The following is a 14168-nucleotide window of genomic DNA, read 5'->3' as shown; positions in this document are numbered from 1 at the left end:
TGGTAAATAGAGAAATGAGCTCTGCTTGTCTCCTCTGCAGCTTCAGAGCCCATCGCCTATCAGCGACCAGGTCCGTGCAGGAGAGGGACCTCGCGGGTGACGGACGTTTTCCACCACTTTCTGAAGCTACGTGGCCGGGAAGGGGAGGGCGGTGGGAGGGTGGCTGGGAGCGGAGCGGCAGCGCCCAGCTGAGACTTACAGATGCTGGCACATCCACGCGGGGAAGAGCTGACACCTTCCCTTCCTGCCAGGAAAGTTAATGGAGAGTTTGTCTCCGGAGGTAAGGTGTGGCCTCAAAAGCCTTTTCACGCAGCTGGTCCCGTTTCTTCCTTCTTGTGCGACTCCCTTGGAGGTTAAAACCTGCAGCTTGTCCGCGAGCTGCCAGAGGCTCTGATACTTGTTTCCTCCTTGAGATCGACTCATGCAAGGTGCCAAAACATGGCATGAGTTTCATTTGTGCGTGTCTGGATTTGTTGCTCGCATTCCTTGCCAGGTAGTCCCTGATGCCCTCAAATATTGGCGTGACAGAGCATGACAGCACCCCTGAGTATCTGTGGGATGTTTGTGGGGTTTTGCAAGGTTTGTTTGTCTTCTGCAAAGAAATTTCCAGACTAGAAGTGAAAATCTGTAGCTGTTGTCCCCTGTCATGAGGACACAGCTTTTTGACGTGCCAGAGCTGTGGGGGTTTTTCAGAAAAGTTTGACTAATAGTGAGATTGTGTCATTACTGCTTCTTATTTTTAAAGCACTCATAAGCATGATGTTACCTCACACAAATGAGCAAGGGCTTGTTTCTCATTGAGGGAAATTAGCAGCTCGGATTTAGCCCTGCACTGCAAGAGGGTTATAAAAAGACATGAGGATGTGGGGGCAGAAGGATGAAAGCCCGAGGGAGGCAGCGAGGGCGTGTGTTCCTGCAGTCTGCATGGTTTCTCTTCCTTTTTCTGTCTTTAGCAATCAGATGGGCATTTGCTGCACCCAGTTTCGTGAGCAGGACAGGGAGCCGCGGGGTGTGGGTGAGCAGGGGCCGGGGTGGGAGACGGGGGTCTGGGGGCGATGGCGTGGCCGAAGGGACAGGGGACCCTGCTCCTGATGCCCCGTTCCCCTGCCTGCGCCGGTGGCCAGAGTCGCTGGTGCGGTCACGGCAGGGCGACAGGCTGGCGCAGACCTGGCAGCCCTGGGTCCCTTCTCTGCAGCACGAGCGAGAGCCGGTGCAGGCAGGGCCAGACACGCTGACCGTCCCCACGGCTTGTCAGGAGCAAGAGGAAGGGCTGGCGCTGCTGCCTCGCCACGGAAAACATCTCTGGAAGGCCTGTCTTTCCATCCTTTTATCTCCGTAGTAACCTGTTTAGCTATTCTACAGCATACATAGCCTTGCAATATACCGCGTTGTGCTGGGTGACCGAGCTTCGTTAGCATTTACCGCAGAGTTTCATTCATTCATTATTAATTCATTATTTGCATAAGCGCATGCTGGTATTCCCCGGTTAAAATAAGTGCTGTCTTGCAGTGTCCTGTTGCAAGGCCCCTGCCTTAGTGTGGGCTCTTCTCCACCCTCTTGTCCCCGGCTCCGATGTGCAGCCCCCATGGGCAGCCCCGGGTGCTGCTGGGTGGGCAGCGCGGCCTCCCCAGTCTGGCAGGAGGCTCTGGTGGGGTGGGGGCACAGGGTGCCCTCCTGCCTGCAGGCAGGCTGCCTGTCACCTGCCAGCACCCTCTGGCTCTGCCTTGTGCTGGCAGCTCCGCAGCTGGCACTGGGGGCTGCCGACTCACCGATGTCCCCCAGGTTTTGGGGTCTCCCAGCCCTGCCTCCGGCCCTTCTGCGCAGTGCCCGTGCCTGGGCGGCAGTGGCACGCCTGTCGGTGTCACCGGGGCTGTGGGCACCTGGGGACTGCAGCGCTTCAGCTGGCCCACAGCCCTGCAGCGGGGATGCCATGCACTCGGGGGAGCTCTGAATTGTGCAGAAAGTGAAGAAGGGGGGCGATGACAAGTGCAGACCCCACGTTAGCTTGCTAACCAGTGGGCTCCTCGCCCCGGCCGGGCTGAATCTCAGGCTGGTTGTGACCACCTTTTTTTTTTTTTTTTTTTTTTAATTCAAATCATCTAAACTAAACTCCTGGATCACTTGCAGAAAGGTTTATTGTTCTCAGTACAGTTTTTATTAGCAACACACATTTTGGTATGACTAATAAGTCTTTTTTGGGTGATGTCTATAAAAAAGGAAGTGGAAAGTGGTTAACGTGAGCAAGGAGTGATGTGCCCTGCCTGTGCTCGCCAAGCTGCCGCAGGGTGCCAGGACTTGGCCACGCTCAGAGTCAGTAAAATCGCTGAATTCATAGCATGAGAAGTCATGAGACTTTGTTCTGCCCTGGTCCCCATGTATGAGCTGTGCTTGCTCACTGGTGCATGGGATGCAGGATAGATCCGTGAGCCAACCTGGACGGGATCTGCACTCGAGCTGTCGCTAAAGTGGGAGAGAGACCTGGTTGTAGAAGTCACAGCTGCAGAGAGCTGGGAGGAAACCTTACGCGATGCAAACAGCTAAATTAGTTGCACACACTGGATGAAATAAATTAGATGCACACAGTATTGTCAACGCTCAACATTGATTTCACTTCCACTGCACTCTTCAGAGACACCTTGATTTCTTTAGCATCTCTGCCTGGCATGGGAGGAAAGCAAATTGCCACCCTCTTTCGTTTGTCTGCCAGCTGGCGTGGGAAGCAGAAGAACCTGCATCCTACCACCTGGAAAATGTGTGCAGTGAGGCAGTGTTGCTAGCAACTGTTCCTCACCAGTGCAGGTGGGTGTAATGCCTTGCTGAACAGGGCGTCCGCTCAAGGCACCAAAGGCTGTTTTATTGGTGAAAGCGCTTTTTCTCCTCCAGACTGCAGTGTTTGGTAGAGTCGGCAGTGAGTGGGAGATGCCGGGACTCCTTAGAAGAAGGGATCTGTCCCGTTCGACTCCTCAGAAGGGGTCTGTCCCATTCCAGCTGACGGTCGCGCCTGCCCACTTGGTCCTGATTGCCATCTCCACGGATGGACGCCTCTTCCCTGGGCTGCTTGGCTCTTCACTTCGGTCCTCTTCCCAGTGATGTGAATGAGTGTCTGAAAAGGAAACGCAGTTAAAAAAAAAAAAAAGTGTAAAATACCCAACCCCCTCAAAAAAGTTTTAGAAAAGGTTAAAAGCAGAACCAGCTGGGTTGCTGCAGGTGTGCTGCCCGCCCTGCCCCAGGAGGGAGGTCGGGGCAGCGCTGTCTCGGTGTCCCCGGGGGCGGTGGGGGCTGTCCCCTGTGCTGCGCGGGCCCCCACCTTTGGAAATTCAGGTGCTATAAATACAGCTCTTGACTCCTTGCAGGGTACGTTTGCATATTGGTTTTTTGAACCGGCGCGCACATCCTTATCTGCAGCCGCGCTGCGTATCATGACTGTAAATCTTGATTCACCCTTCTTTCCTGCAAATTTAGCCTTTAGTGTGGTGTTTTCAAGTTTCTTACTTTACTTTAAATGCCAAAGTGAAAGGAGAGCAAGCAAAAGGGGCTGGGCATTCAGAAAGTGAAGGCAAATGGTGCACAGTGGCATGAAACAAGAAACTTGCATCCTAAGCCCGCAGCCTGGTTTGCAACCCAGTTGATGCTACAAGGAGCAGTTCACTCCTCCTGGTGTGGATTTAAAACTTGAGGGGGAACATGAGGGCCACGCTGGCACCTGGCTGCTAGGCAGGAGTACATAAACTTAAGTCTAAGTCAGATGCTGAAAACAGGCTGTTAACCCATCCTGCATGCCAGCGTCGCTGCATTAGAAATAGCTTTATTCAAAATTTTGAATTAATCATGAAATGATTCTGCTTCCTGTTGTATTTAAAATTTGCACTTACAGGAATGTTCTCTCCTGGGATTTGTCCCATGGGAGGGGTGGGTGTCTGTGGGTTTCCCTTCTCCTACTAGTTGTTTGAGGACACTTAGTCAGTGAGGCATTCATATCGGACTGATGGGGGCTTAATAGCAACGGAAGATGAAACACGGTTTTAAACAGTATGTCCATATTGAGTATTTAACACAGAAGCAACAGCTGCATCTTGTTTCCTGAAAAACTATCACTTCTCCAATAAAAACTCTTTGGCCACATCTGGGAGTAGGGGAAAAAAATGGCAAAGTCCTGAGTGCCCCCCATGGTAGGACAAGACCGCGGGCTCTGTGCCCGGGGAGGTGGGCCCCGTGGCCGTCCCCACTGTGTGCTCCATGGGTGGGATGGACTCTGTGCCGCTGGCAGCTCACCCAGCGCCTGCCCGCCGGAGTCCCGCTCAGCCCCCTGGCACTGGAGGACAGCGCGGCCTTGGCTTCGCCCGGTGCTGAGCATCCACCATGCCAGGAACCAGCTGTGTGATGGGAGGGTGTCAGCAAACCGGAGTTTATGCAGGGACTCGGGAGTTATTACTTCTATAGAAAATACTCCTATAGCTCTTCCCAGCGATGGGCCACCTTCTTGAGAACATTACCCCTTCCCAAATGGTCGCAGTCCTTTCAAAGCCAGGTTTTTATTCATGTCTTTTTACACTGTTGTTTGGAGTAGGCTCCTCACATTCCATGGAAGGTTAATGTTATTGTGGTGGTGCATTTTCCACCCCGCCCTCTCCTGGACCGCTTTAGGATCTCAGTAATTCCTGTCAAGACTTGGCCTTTGTGCAATGAGTTTGGAGGTTCAGCGTCCCCTGACCATACCAGGAACTCTTGCATGGCTAAGGTGGGAGCAGCATTGACCGTACCAGGAATAATCAGCCAGCCCCTGGCAGCCTTGGGACTACAATCTTACCTGGATTGTAACTCGGGCGGATTGGTACTGGTGGATCTGTACCAGCGTCACTGGTATTTTTGAGAACTCCAGTAATTACCAACCTGGGTTGTGGCCAGGATGGAAATTTACTGGTGCCTAAAGTCAATCATCTTGCGACCCTATAAACAGCAGTACCAAGTGAGACCCTCGGAGCTCTCCTGGACCGCAGCGGGCTGTGCCCAGTATCTCCCTCCGAGTGGGATGCTTCTCAGAGTTTGCGAACTCGTAAGTTTGCAAACTCGTAAGTTTGCAAAATTCAGAGGCCCAGCGACAGGACCTGGGCTGAACTCAGGGGGCCCCCTCACTCCCTGAGGCTCGACCTTCGCCCATTGAGACAATAGTTTGAAGTGAGTATTTCACTTAGCTCGAGGGGAATTTTTAACAGGTACCTTTATATGCATATTGTGTGTGCGTGTGTGTGAATCGATTCAAATATTGTAGTGAATCCTATATAATCACTTTGTAAATGCTCAATTAACCAATTGCTGCTAAATTCCTGTGATTCTCTCTTTAACAGTAAATAAACCTTAAACTTCTGCTAGACATATATAATCCTTAGACATAAACCGTTGATAAAGTCTAAGGCGAAGTCTGGATCCAGCCACGCCGAGGCTGCGCTCCGAGGAGGAGTTTAGAAAGCAAGGGGGCCCATTCTGAACCTTGTGACTCAACGGGAGGCCTCCTTTACCCCCTTGTATTTTCAATCTCTGTATAAATCATTCTAATTCGCTTCTACCTCCATTTTTTTTTCTTTATATATATTCCATTCATTTAATAAGTAATAGAGCGAACCTTGCCATTGAACTTTGTTAAATCACACTTTTATAAATGTCTATTAAAATCACTTTTTTGCAAATATCTTTGACGGTAATTCTTTAAGTGACCTAACAACTCATCCGTGACATTTATATACACTGTATGTATGTGTATATTAAGTACAGAACATTGAATTTTGTGTGTAAGTAGACGCACCCAGCTATACACACATACAGTTCTATGCATGGTCTGTGTGTGACATCCATACCTCATATCCTCCCCTGGTAAGCTTGGGTGCATACCTATCGTTAGATGGGCTGTTTTTGTCTGCTCCTGCTGCCCGTTGTAGAAGTACAGGTGGAAGACTCTCTCTGTTTTCCAGTCGGAGAGGAGTCGGCTGTCGGTGCCGAAGAGAACGCCGTGCCTCCCGGTGATGCTGCACAGCCAGACTGGCAGCCGGGGCGTCCGCAGCCTGGGGCACACCTGGGGAGAGGGGGGTGAAGCATCGCATTAAATGCGGTCTTTGTCCCCGAAGCCTTGGTGTCTGGTGTGAGGACGTCAGGTATGGGCTGCGGGGCCATGCCAGCTCTCACCTGCCGCTCCGCCTGCGCCCTGCCCCAGCGCAGGTAGCCCACCGGGCCCCGCTGCCGCCATGCTTTGATGCCCCCGCCATCAGGCCCTGGCTCCTGGCCACTGTCGAGCTCGCGCGGGCTCGCTCGGCCCGTCAGGAGGAGGCTGAGCACGGCCTGCGGGGAAACAGCCCATGGTCAGGCCACGAGGCAGCGCAGCAAAAGCTCTTTGAAAAATGGTAGCTGGCATCCCTCTCCTGGCTCTGTCGTGCCTATCGTGAGCAGAGGAATGTCAGACTACCTGTGGCTTTATTATTATTGTTATTATTCTCATCATCATCATCCATTTTTTAAACGGATGGTCATCATTAAAATTTCCAAAATATTTTTCTATGGCCTTATGCTTTTTTTTCCATTGGATTAACAAGTGAGAATTTTTCCCTAAATCAAATGTGGGATCAATAAAAAAAGAACACTTGAGAAATGAGGCTAATATGTTACCTGTGTACAGGTGATGTTTCCAAAACTGAATTTTAACAGAGGAGTTGCTGTGCAGTCTAAATCTTCTTGGACCCTGTACGACCAAGCATAAAGTGTTAGGGTAGCATCCGGATCAGTGCCTGCGGCGATCGCTGTGCATCACTGTCTGATTAATGGGAGCCAGGAAGAAATTCCATAGACTCATTTATTTCTCCGTGTTGTCAGCACAGCAGTGGTATCCTGACACAGCAGTTTTATGGTCAGCTGGAGCTCTTGCACTTCAGACCTGTTCCTATTAAAATTCAAATTTAGGGTGAGATTCAACCCCCTGCAGACGGAGCCGGGATCTCCCTCGGAGCACTTACTGCTGAAAGGCCTCGATTACACCAGGCGTAGCCTGAGTAAACTGTTCAAAGCAGCAGTGCAATTTTGTGCTAAGTAGCTATCATAGTGTCACATTAGTATGAATCATGTTTCATAGTGGTATAAATATGCCTCTGTACCTTTCTAAAGCACCTTTACCCAAATCTAATTACATCGGGCTTAGAAAGACCCTACCAGTTCCCTCCGCCAGCATAGTCACGCTGGCAGAATTCTTCTGTGCTTAAATGAACTTCTTGTGATTTTCCCGTTTAAGTTTAATTGACTGTGACAGTGACTACTGCTGTCGGTGGGATAACTCCTGGTTTTATATAGCGCGTTATTTTTGCTGTGTACGCAAAAAGGGCTTCACCCTTCCCCACTGCTCCCTCCTGCCTGCTCCTGGCTGTGCAGGCAGATACGCAGGGTGTACAATAGCCGTAAAACACAGCCAGCGGGTCTGCATCTGCCTATTGGGCAGCTGCTTCTCCACATTCGACTAAGAACGGACATTTAAGTAAAACAAGGAAAAGACCATTTCAGAAGATGTAACTAAACTAGACGAAAATGTTTAAAAAAGGAAATATACCTTTCCAGTGTCCTAGAGAAAAGCAAACTGTATAAAAATAGGATCACTCCATGACTTCCTTCGCCTTTGAACTGGAAAAAGAAATAAGTAATCACAGGGGATGAATTATGGCAGATATATGATGTTTAATGAAAACAATTCCTCTGCTTTAAGACAACCTTGGGTGAGTATGTTGAGCCAAATGGGTACGGTGTTATTCCGGGAAGATTTTGTAACTAATTTTCTTGAATAGGATCAGGTAAAAAAAAAGAATAAACTTGCAGTTATTCGCTAAAGTGGTTTTGTATACTTTTTTCCCCAATTTTTTGCTAAAGTTGCAAGGAACCATATTTTGTATTTGAATAATGTACAAAATGCTGCCCCTGTTTACCCAGTGTTTGTGGACTGAGAAGGCTGAAATTGGTGGGTAAAGTCCTGGGGATTTTAGTGGGAGCAGGATCATTTCCCGTAGGAAAGGTTAGAAATGATCCATGAACTAACTGTACGTTAACAGGCTGAATGTCCTGCTGAAGGCGATACTATTGATCTCTATAAGGTCCACTTTTGAATGGGAAATAAGATGTAAGCAAGCAACAAAATATCTCAGAATAAAGCAAATATCCCATACTTACACAGTTTATATGGTCAAAGAGGAACTCCTGAGCTGCTGCTTTCTCGGAGAACTCGAACAGCTGGATCTGTCAGGCACGAGCACAGGGGAAGATGTTGTAAAGGAGACATTAATTATATCAAAAAGCCAAGCTTTTTAATCCAGTATTTCCTTTAGACAAATGAAAGAATAATGCAAGAGCCTACGCTGCTCCTTCCTAAACTGAGGAGTTCAGCTCTGTATAAAGAGTTAGAGGAACAGCTTTACGTTAACTGGTTTCTGCTTTTTGCGGGAGAAGAAAGATCAGCCTTTAATGAAAGGGAACGGCAGCCTCTGGACTCACATAAGGCCTCTGTGAGGAGGCAGAAGTGTCTTACAGGTTCCAGCTGGGACATGGGTCTAAAGTGCTCACAATTTGTGGTGCACCGTAAGTTATGGAACCGGTTTATGGGATATTATGTTTCTTGTCTTTCAGAATTTCAGGCTAAACATGTCTTCGAAGAAAATCCTTTTTGCAGAAGGTGTTTTTGTACTCACTCTTTCCGTGAAGTTGTCGGCTTTGTACTCTCTGCTTGGCATAACATGGACAGCTGTGGTGACGAGGCAGATAACGGCTCTCCCACCTCCTCCTGCTGCCCACAGGGTGTCTGCCAGGGCCACAGCCAGCGCCTCCCCTTGCTCCAGCCGGCTTATCCTGCACAGCCTGCAGTGCAGGAGACAGGGGCGTCGGGGGCCTGGGGGTCTGTGTTGAGGGTCCGTCCTCGGGGATGCTGAGAGCCCCCCAACCCTGAGGCTGAACCTGAGTGTGAAACGGGTCCCTTCCCAGCCGAGGGCTGGCTCGGACCCCAGAGGTCCTGCCCTGCCTGAGTTACCCGGTGGCTGGGAGGACGGTGCAACCATAACAAGCGGGAATGCAAAGACACGAGGGGATTTGTGCAGAAGGCAGCTGCACATCGAGCTGCGCCCATCTTCACTGAAATTTCCACTTTTTGCTTGGTGCTGTCGCTGCTGCTGGTGCAGACGTGCTTCCCGTGTGCTGGGAGTGATGTGTCCGTGGTGGGAGCTTTCATCCTGGCTGGGGCTGCCGCGTGGGTGTCTCCAGGTGCTGCCGCAGGCTGTGGCCATGGCGCCAGGGAGTGGGACAAGGAAGCAAGCGCCACCGTTACAAAAACAAAAGTTTTGGTGGGAAAAAGCCTTGCTGGGGAGTCAGACAAGGCTTTTCTCCTAGGTGCAAATCCCCACTGGTAGCTGCAAACTTGAACTTCGGTCTAGTTTGGTTAAACCTAGGGGCTGCTGCTAGTCTGTCTTAGTCCAAATAATGCAATGAAGTAGTTTCTGTATGTCCCGTGGGAAGGCTGAGCTGCTTACCTTTCCAGGTGAGTATATTCTGTGTTTCTTTCGAAGAGCAGGTATTTAATGATGTGCGCTTGTACAGCCATCAGAATGGCTCTTGTTCCCCCCTAGGAACAGAAAGACAAGACTTTCCAGTGCTAAGGAGCCTGAACTAGAATGTGTGATGTTGATCTCCTGGCAATCACAGCAATCCCTGGCCAGTGTGAGCCGTCCCACTGTCAGTATCAGGGGGGCAATTTTTCTTTTCTCCCTGGGAATTCAGAAGCGCTGCTGACAACTCCTGAGATAAATGGAAAAGTAAATTGAAAAAGATCTTATCTATGTGCCTAAAAACAAGAAGCCTTTGCGCAAGAAAAGACTCTGGGGTGGCCCTGGCTGTGTGCTCATGGGGAGGGGGGGTCGCGGACGGGGATCCCTCCCTTGCAGCGCTGCAGCTGCAGGGAAGGGCTCAGAGCTCCAGGTACCACGTGTGCCTAGAAGCACCATGGCTTATTTTTTGTCTCCTCCAGCCTTGCAGCAAAGGGACCGGGGTCTTGAGGCAGCGTGGGGCTGACGTGGGGCCATGCACGAGGGTGACCATGCCCAGCTCCCAGCTGTGCTGGCTGCACATGGCAGGGCTGTCGTCCTCTCTGCAGTCACAGAGCCTCTGAACTCAGGGAGTTTCACCTGCATTTGTAAAAAGCATTTTAGTCTCCTGGTGGGTTAAAGGGGTTTGTAATTTTAAGTGTGTATATCTTGGTCTTCTGCTTTTTGGGGGGCAGTATTATGATGGTAAATAAGGAAGAAGAAAACCTCCCTCTTTCAGTAAATGAAAATGTAGGTAAATTCACCTATTTGATTTCCAGGTGGGGCAGTAAGAAGAAGGTAACTCAAATTCACAAAAAAGAAATGGGCAAGTACCACTTATTTGTGCCCACCTACAGCAACCTGCTGCTTCTCTCTTGAGTCTTCACCTTGGAAGCTTTTAATACCATGGTATTTAAAGTTTGTGTCTGCAGCACGCTGCTGGATCAGGACAGTTCATCCCACTTCCAGACATGCTTCAGCATCTCCACCGCGAGGGCAGCTGGAGCTTTGCCCAGGACAGCTGTGGAGCGTGGCTGTGGCTGGAAGCCCCCACAACCTGCCCTGGGGAGAAAGCTCAGCCAGGCAGGCGTGCAGAGCACAGGGTGCAGGCTTGCAGAGCGTAGGGTGCAGAGCACAGGGTGAAGGCATGCAGAGCGCAGGGTGCAGACGTGCAGAGCGCAGGGTGCAGGCATGCAGAGCGCAGGGTGCAGGTGTGGGGTGCGCAATTGCAGAGTGTAGAAAGCAGGCATGGAGTGCAGCCATGCAGAGCATAGGGTGCAGCCATGCAGAGCACAGGGTGCATGTCTGCAGAGTGCAGGGTGCAGATGTGCAGAGCACAGGGTGCAGGCATGGGGTGCAGGCGTGCAGAGCACAGGGTGCAGGTGTGCAGAGCATGGGGTGCAGGCATGGGGTGCAGGCGTGCAGAGCACAGGGTGCAGGCGTGGGGTGCAGATGTGCAGAACATAGGGTGCAGGCCTACAGAGCGTGGGGAGCAGGTGTGGGGTGCAGGCGTGCAGAGCGCAGGGTGCTGCCGTGGGGTGCAGGCATGTGCACTGCCAAGGCACCCAGTGCTGGCTGCCAGCTCCCGCAAGTGGCTGAGACGCTGGGGAGATGATGCCCATCACTGCGCTGAAACATTTACCTGTTCTGCCTCCAAAGCATAGGCCAGGTCAGAGTACGGCTCGCGAAACCTGAAGTATGCCTTTGCCCATTCACAGCTGAAGACGTGGAGCACGTTTCCAAACAGCAGCTTTCGCAGCCCCTGTGGAGGAGGAGAAAGATGGGCTGGGTTCAGCTCCCTTCGCATCCCAGCATCGTGAAGGATCTTTAGTGTTAGAAGGGCCTCGGGATACAGGTTCAGCGTGTGTGCTCACAGCCGGAGCAGTGTAAAATCGTCTACTGAGAATCAGGCTCCATAATTTCGAAGCAAAGGTGATGTTTGTGGTTAATGCAGTGACTTACTTCACTCAGCATTCAACCACTCCTGTGAAGTACAGTTGCAGTGTGTAAATAGTTTCCATTTGGATACACTACAACTTTTGGGGGAAGGCCTGGGCAAGGTGCTCACCATCATCAGTGGCACTTCTGGGGACAGAATTAAACAAACATCTACGTTTGCCCATGCGAACCCTCTCCAAAGAGCTTGTGCAGCAGTTGCCGGAGCGGTGGGGTGCTGGTGGGAAGCAGAGGAGGGTTCATCTGTGGCCCCCGCCTCGGAGGGCAGGCACGGCCATTGCTGAGCGTGTCCTGTGTTCAGGACCCACCCAGGCACACACAGCCAGCTTTTGGGTTGGCAGCTGAATTAAAAGAGAAAGTTCAAGAAAACGTGTGGCTTCCACCTAAAATAGATATGCTTGCAATCTCTAAATATATTGGTGAGTTTCATTTATGGTAACATTTAACACAGGCACGTTGCCACGAGGGCAGGCAGGCGCTGTTCACCGGGGGGCAGTGGGGGGTGGCGGCCCCGGCTGCCCCCTCCCTCTGCCCCGTTGGGTGCTGTGAGGGACCTGCCTGGGTGCGGGTGGCCGGGGGGGGTGAACCTGCCTCCTGGCCTCACCCCACACCACCCCCAGTCTGTGGACGCTGCCTGGGCCCACCTGGAATGTTTTTCCTAATTAATTTTAATTTTGGTGAATGATGTGTTTGCTGAGCAAAGCAAAATGAACATACATCATGGCTCTTCCCATTAAAAATTGCTTGCTACTGATCTGGGTGATTTGTGCAAGTGGGTCATGAACTGGAGAAGATGGATTCACGTGAAGCTGACAGTAAGTGCAGTTATGTATCTAAATCTCTTCAGGACTGGACCTTTTCCAGATGTGTGTTCAGTAACACAGCCCTGGCCAGGCTTTCACCTCTGGTATTAAGCCCTTGAGCTTCTCATTAAGTTTGTGCTCAGGTGACAGGGGACTGGTTTGGTGTGGGAGGTCATGGGCGGTAAGGCCAGCACTGGAGACCGGCCTGCCATCACCTGCAGAACCCCCCCGAGCTTCTGGTGATGGCTCTTCGTACGGGCAAGGGCAGCAGGCCCTGTCATTAGCGATCCCAAAACCAGGTGTCTGGGTGAGAGCAGAAATATCTTACTGATCTCCTAAACTTCTGCCTCCTGTTCTGAGGCTGTTCGCTAGGAAAGCACTGAAGAGCAGGGAAACATTACACTTTGTCATTTGACTTATTATCTAATGAGAATTATAGTATATCAGTTTTAAGGTTGTGTTACAACCATGTTCTTTAAAAGTCTCGTAAATAAATCATTATGATTATATACCTCTGTTACAGCTAACAGCAGGCTGTAGCCTGCAGCCCAGAAATACGCCGAGCCTCCCGTAACACCAGGTAAAGTTCCCGAGTCTCTTTCTTTTAACGAGATTAAATTACAGCTCATGCGTAATTCAGCAGGCCTGCTCACCATTGCCATTTCCAAGGAGATGGGCCGGCCGCCCGTGTCTGGAGAGAGCAGGAGGGGCTTGGGGACGGCAGATGGGGGGTGAGGTGGTGGCGGTGGCCCCGCGGGCTCTCCAGCTCCAGGTGGTCCATCGCCAGCGCTGCCCTGGCCTCGCTGGACAGAGAGAGGAGCAGACGGTACATCGTCCCGCCGCTGCACGCAGCCAAAGTTACCTCCCCCCAGTATTCCCAGTGGGGTGGGCACGGCGATGAGCTTACAGAGGGGCAGGGGAGGCAGGATACCTGCTGTCGGGGAGCACTGGCATGTTTGACTGCCAGCTTTTTCCAAACGTTACAAATACGTCCCTACAAGCTAATGATTGGAATATAAAGTAACATCATGATTGTCTGAATTACAGGGAATAAACTTCAATGCTTTTCAACCTAAAGACACACAAGGTTTTCCAAATACTTATATTTTAGAGATCTTGTTATCCTTTTTTCCTGTGTTCTAGAACTGACCATGAAAACTGTTACTTTTAGACAGAAGGGTTAATTTATGTTGGACTACTCTGCCACTTGGATTTAGATCAGGAAGACATTCCTTTAAAATATCTGAAGAAAATGCGTGTTTCTTACAGGAGGAGCATAAGAAATAAATCTCCATAAAGATTGTCTGCTGTGCTGCATCTATAGATGCATAATTTGCTCAATATGATAGCCTGGTTGAACAATCACAAAAAACACTAGAAAAATACAAAATGTTACCTTTAGAGAAACAGTTACCTGATGAGCTTTGCTGATTTCCAAACTGAAAAGGGAAAATAAAACACGAATTAAAAACAGAGGCATTGCTAACATGAAGGAACAGCCAGAAAAGAACTTCAAAAGAGAAGAAAAGTAAAAGCTGTAGTAGTTGTGTTACTGAGTACATGAAGACCTTTTTCCATGGTCACATAAGTATTGTTATAAAACATAACTTAAAAAATGATATTAAAAAAGCACCTGGAATTAAAAACATGACAATGAAGCAGAATAAAAATCTTACCCATGGAAACTAAAGATTTCCCTCCATTTGTTTAGATCCGAAATTTTGCTGGTGATCTCCTCTAGCTGTGTCTGTGGCACGGTGTGCTCAGTCTCCCGGTCACCCATCTCCGGACGATGCTGAGGGATGCGGGCACTGGGACT

At 50.3% G+C, this 14168-nt stretch overlaps 1 protein-coding gene across 1 annotated transcript; it reads right to left on the bottom strand.

Moving 5' to 3' along the window:
- Positions 1-1084: 1084 nt before the first annotated feature.
- On the bottom strand, positions 1085-14132 carry MINDY4B (MINDY family member 4B). The gene is made up of 12 exons (XM_087739704.1): positions 14026-14132; positions 13764-13788; positions 13003-13152; positions 11233-11352; positions 9540-9631; positions 8709-8874; positions 8194-8259; positions 7583-7653; positions 6655-6727; positions 6178-6330; positions 5887-6067; positions 1085-3103 (listed from the first exon to the last, which is right to left on the bottom strand). Exons 1-12 carry the CDS (start codon positions 14130-14132, stop codon positions 2964-2966), a joined length of 1344 nt encoding a protein of 447 aa, XP_087595830.1. The 3' UTR covers positions 1085-2963.
- Positions 14133-14168: the final 36 nt, after the last annotated feature.

This window comes from Nipponia nippon, unplaced genomic scaffold, assembly GCF_047370975.1.
Source record: "Nipponia nippon isolate SJK-2023a ecotype South Korea unplaced genomic scaffold, ASM4737097v1 scaffold_7, whole genome shotgun sequence".
Taxonomy (NCBI): Eukaryota; Metazoa; Chordata; class Aves; order Pelecaniformes; family Threskiornithidae; genus Nipponia; species Nipponia nippon.
Note: the sequence above shows the minus strand (reverse complement) of the source record. Positions and strands in the feature narration are given on the sequence as shown.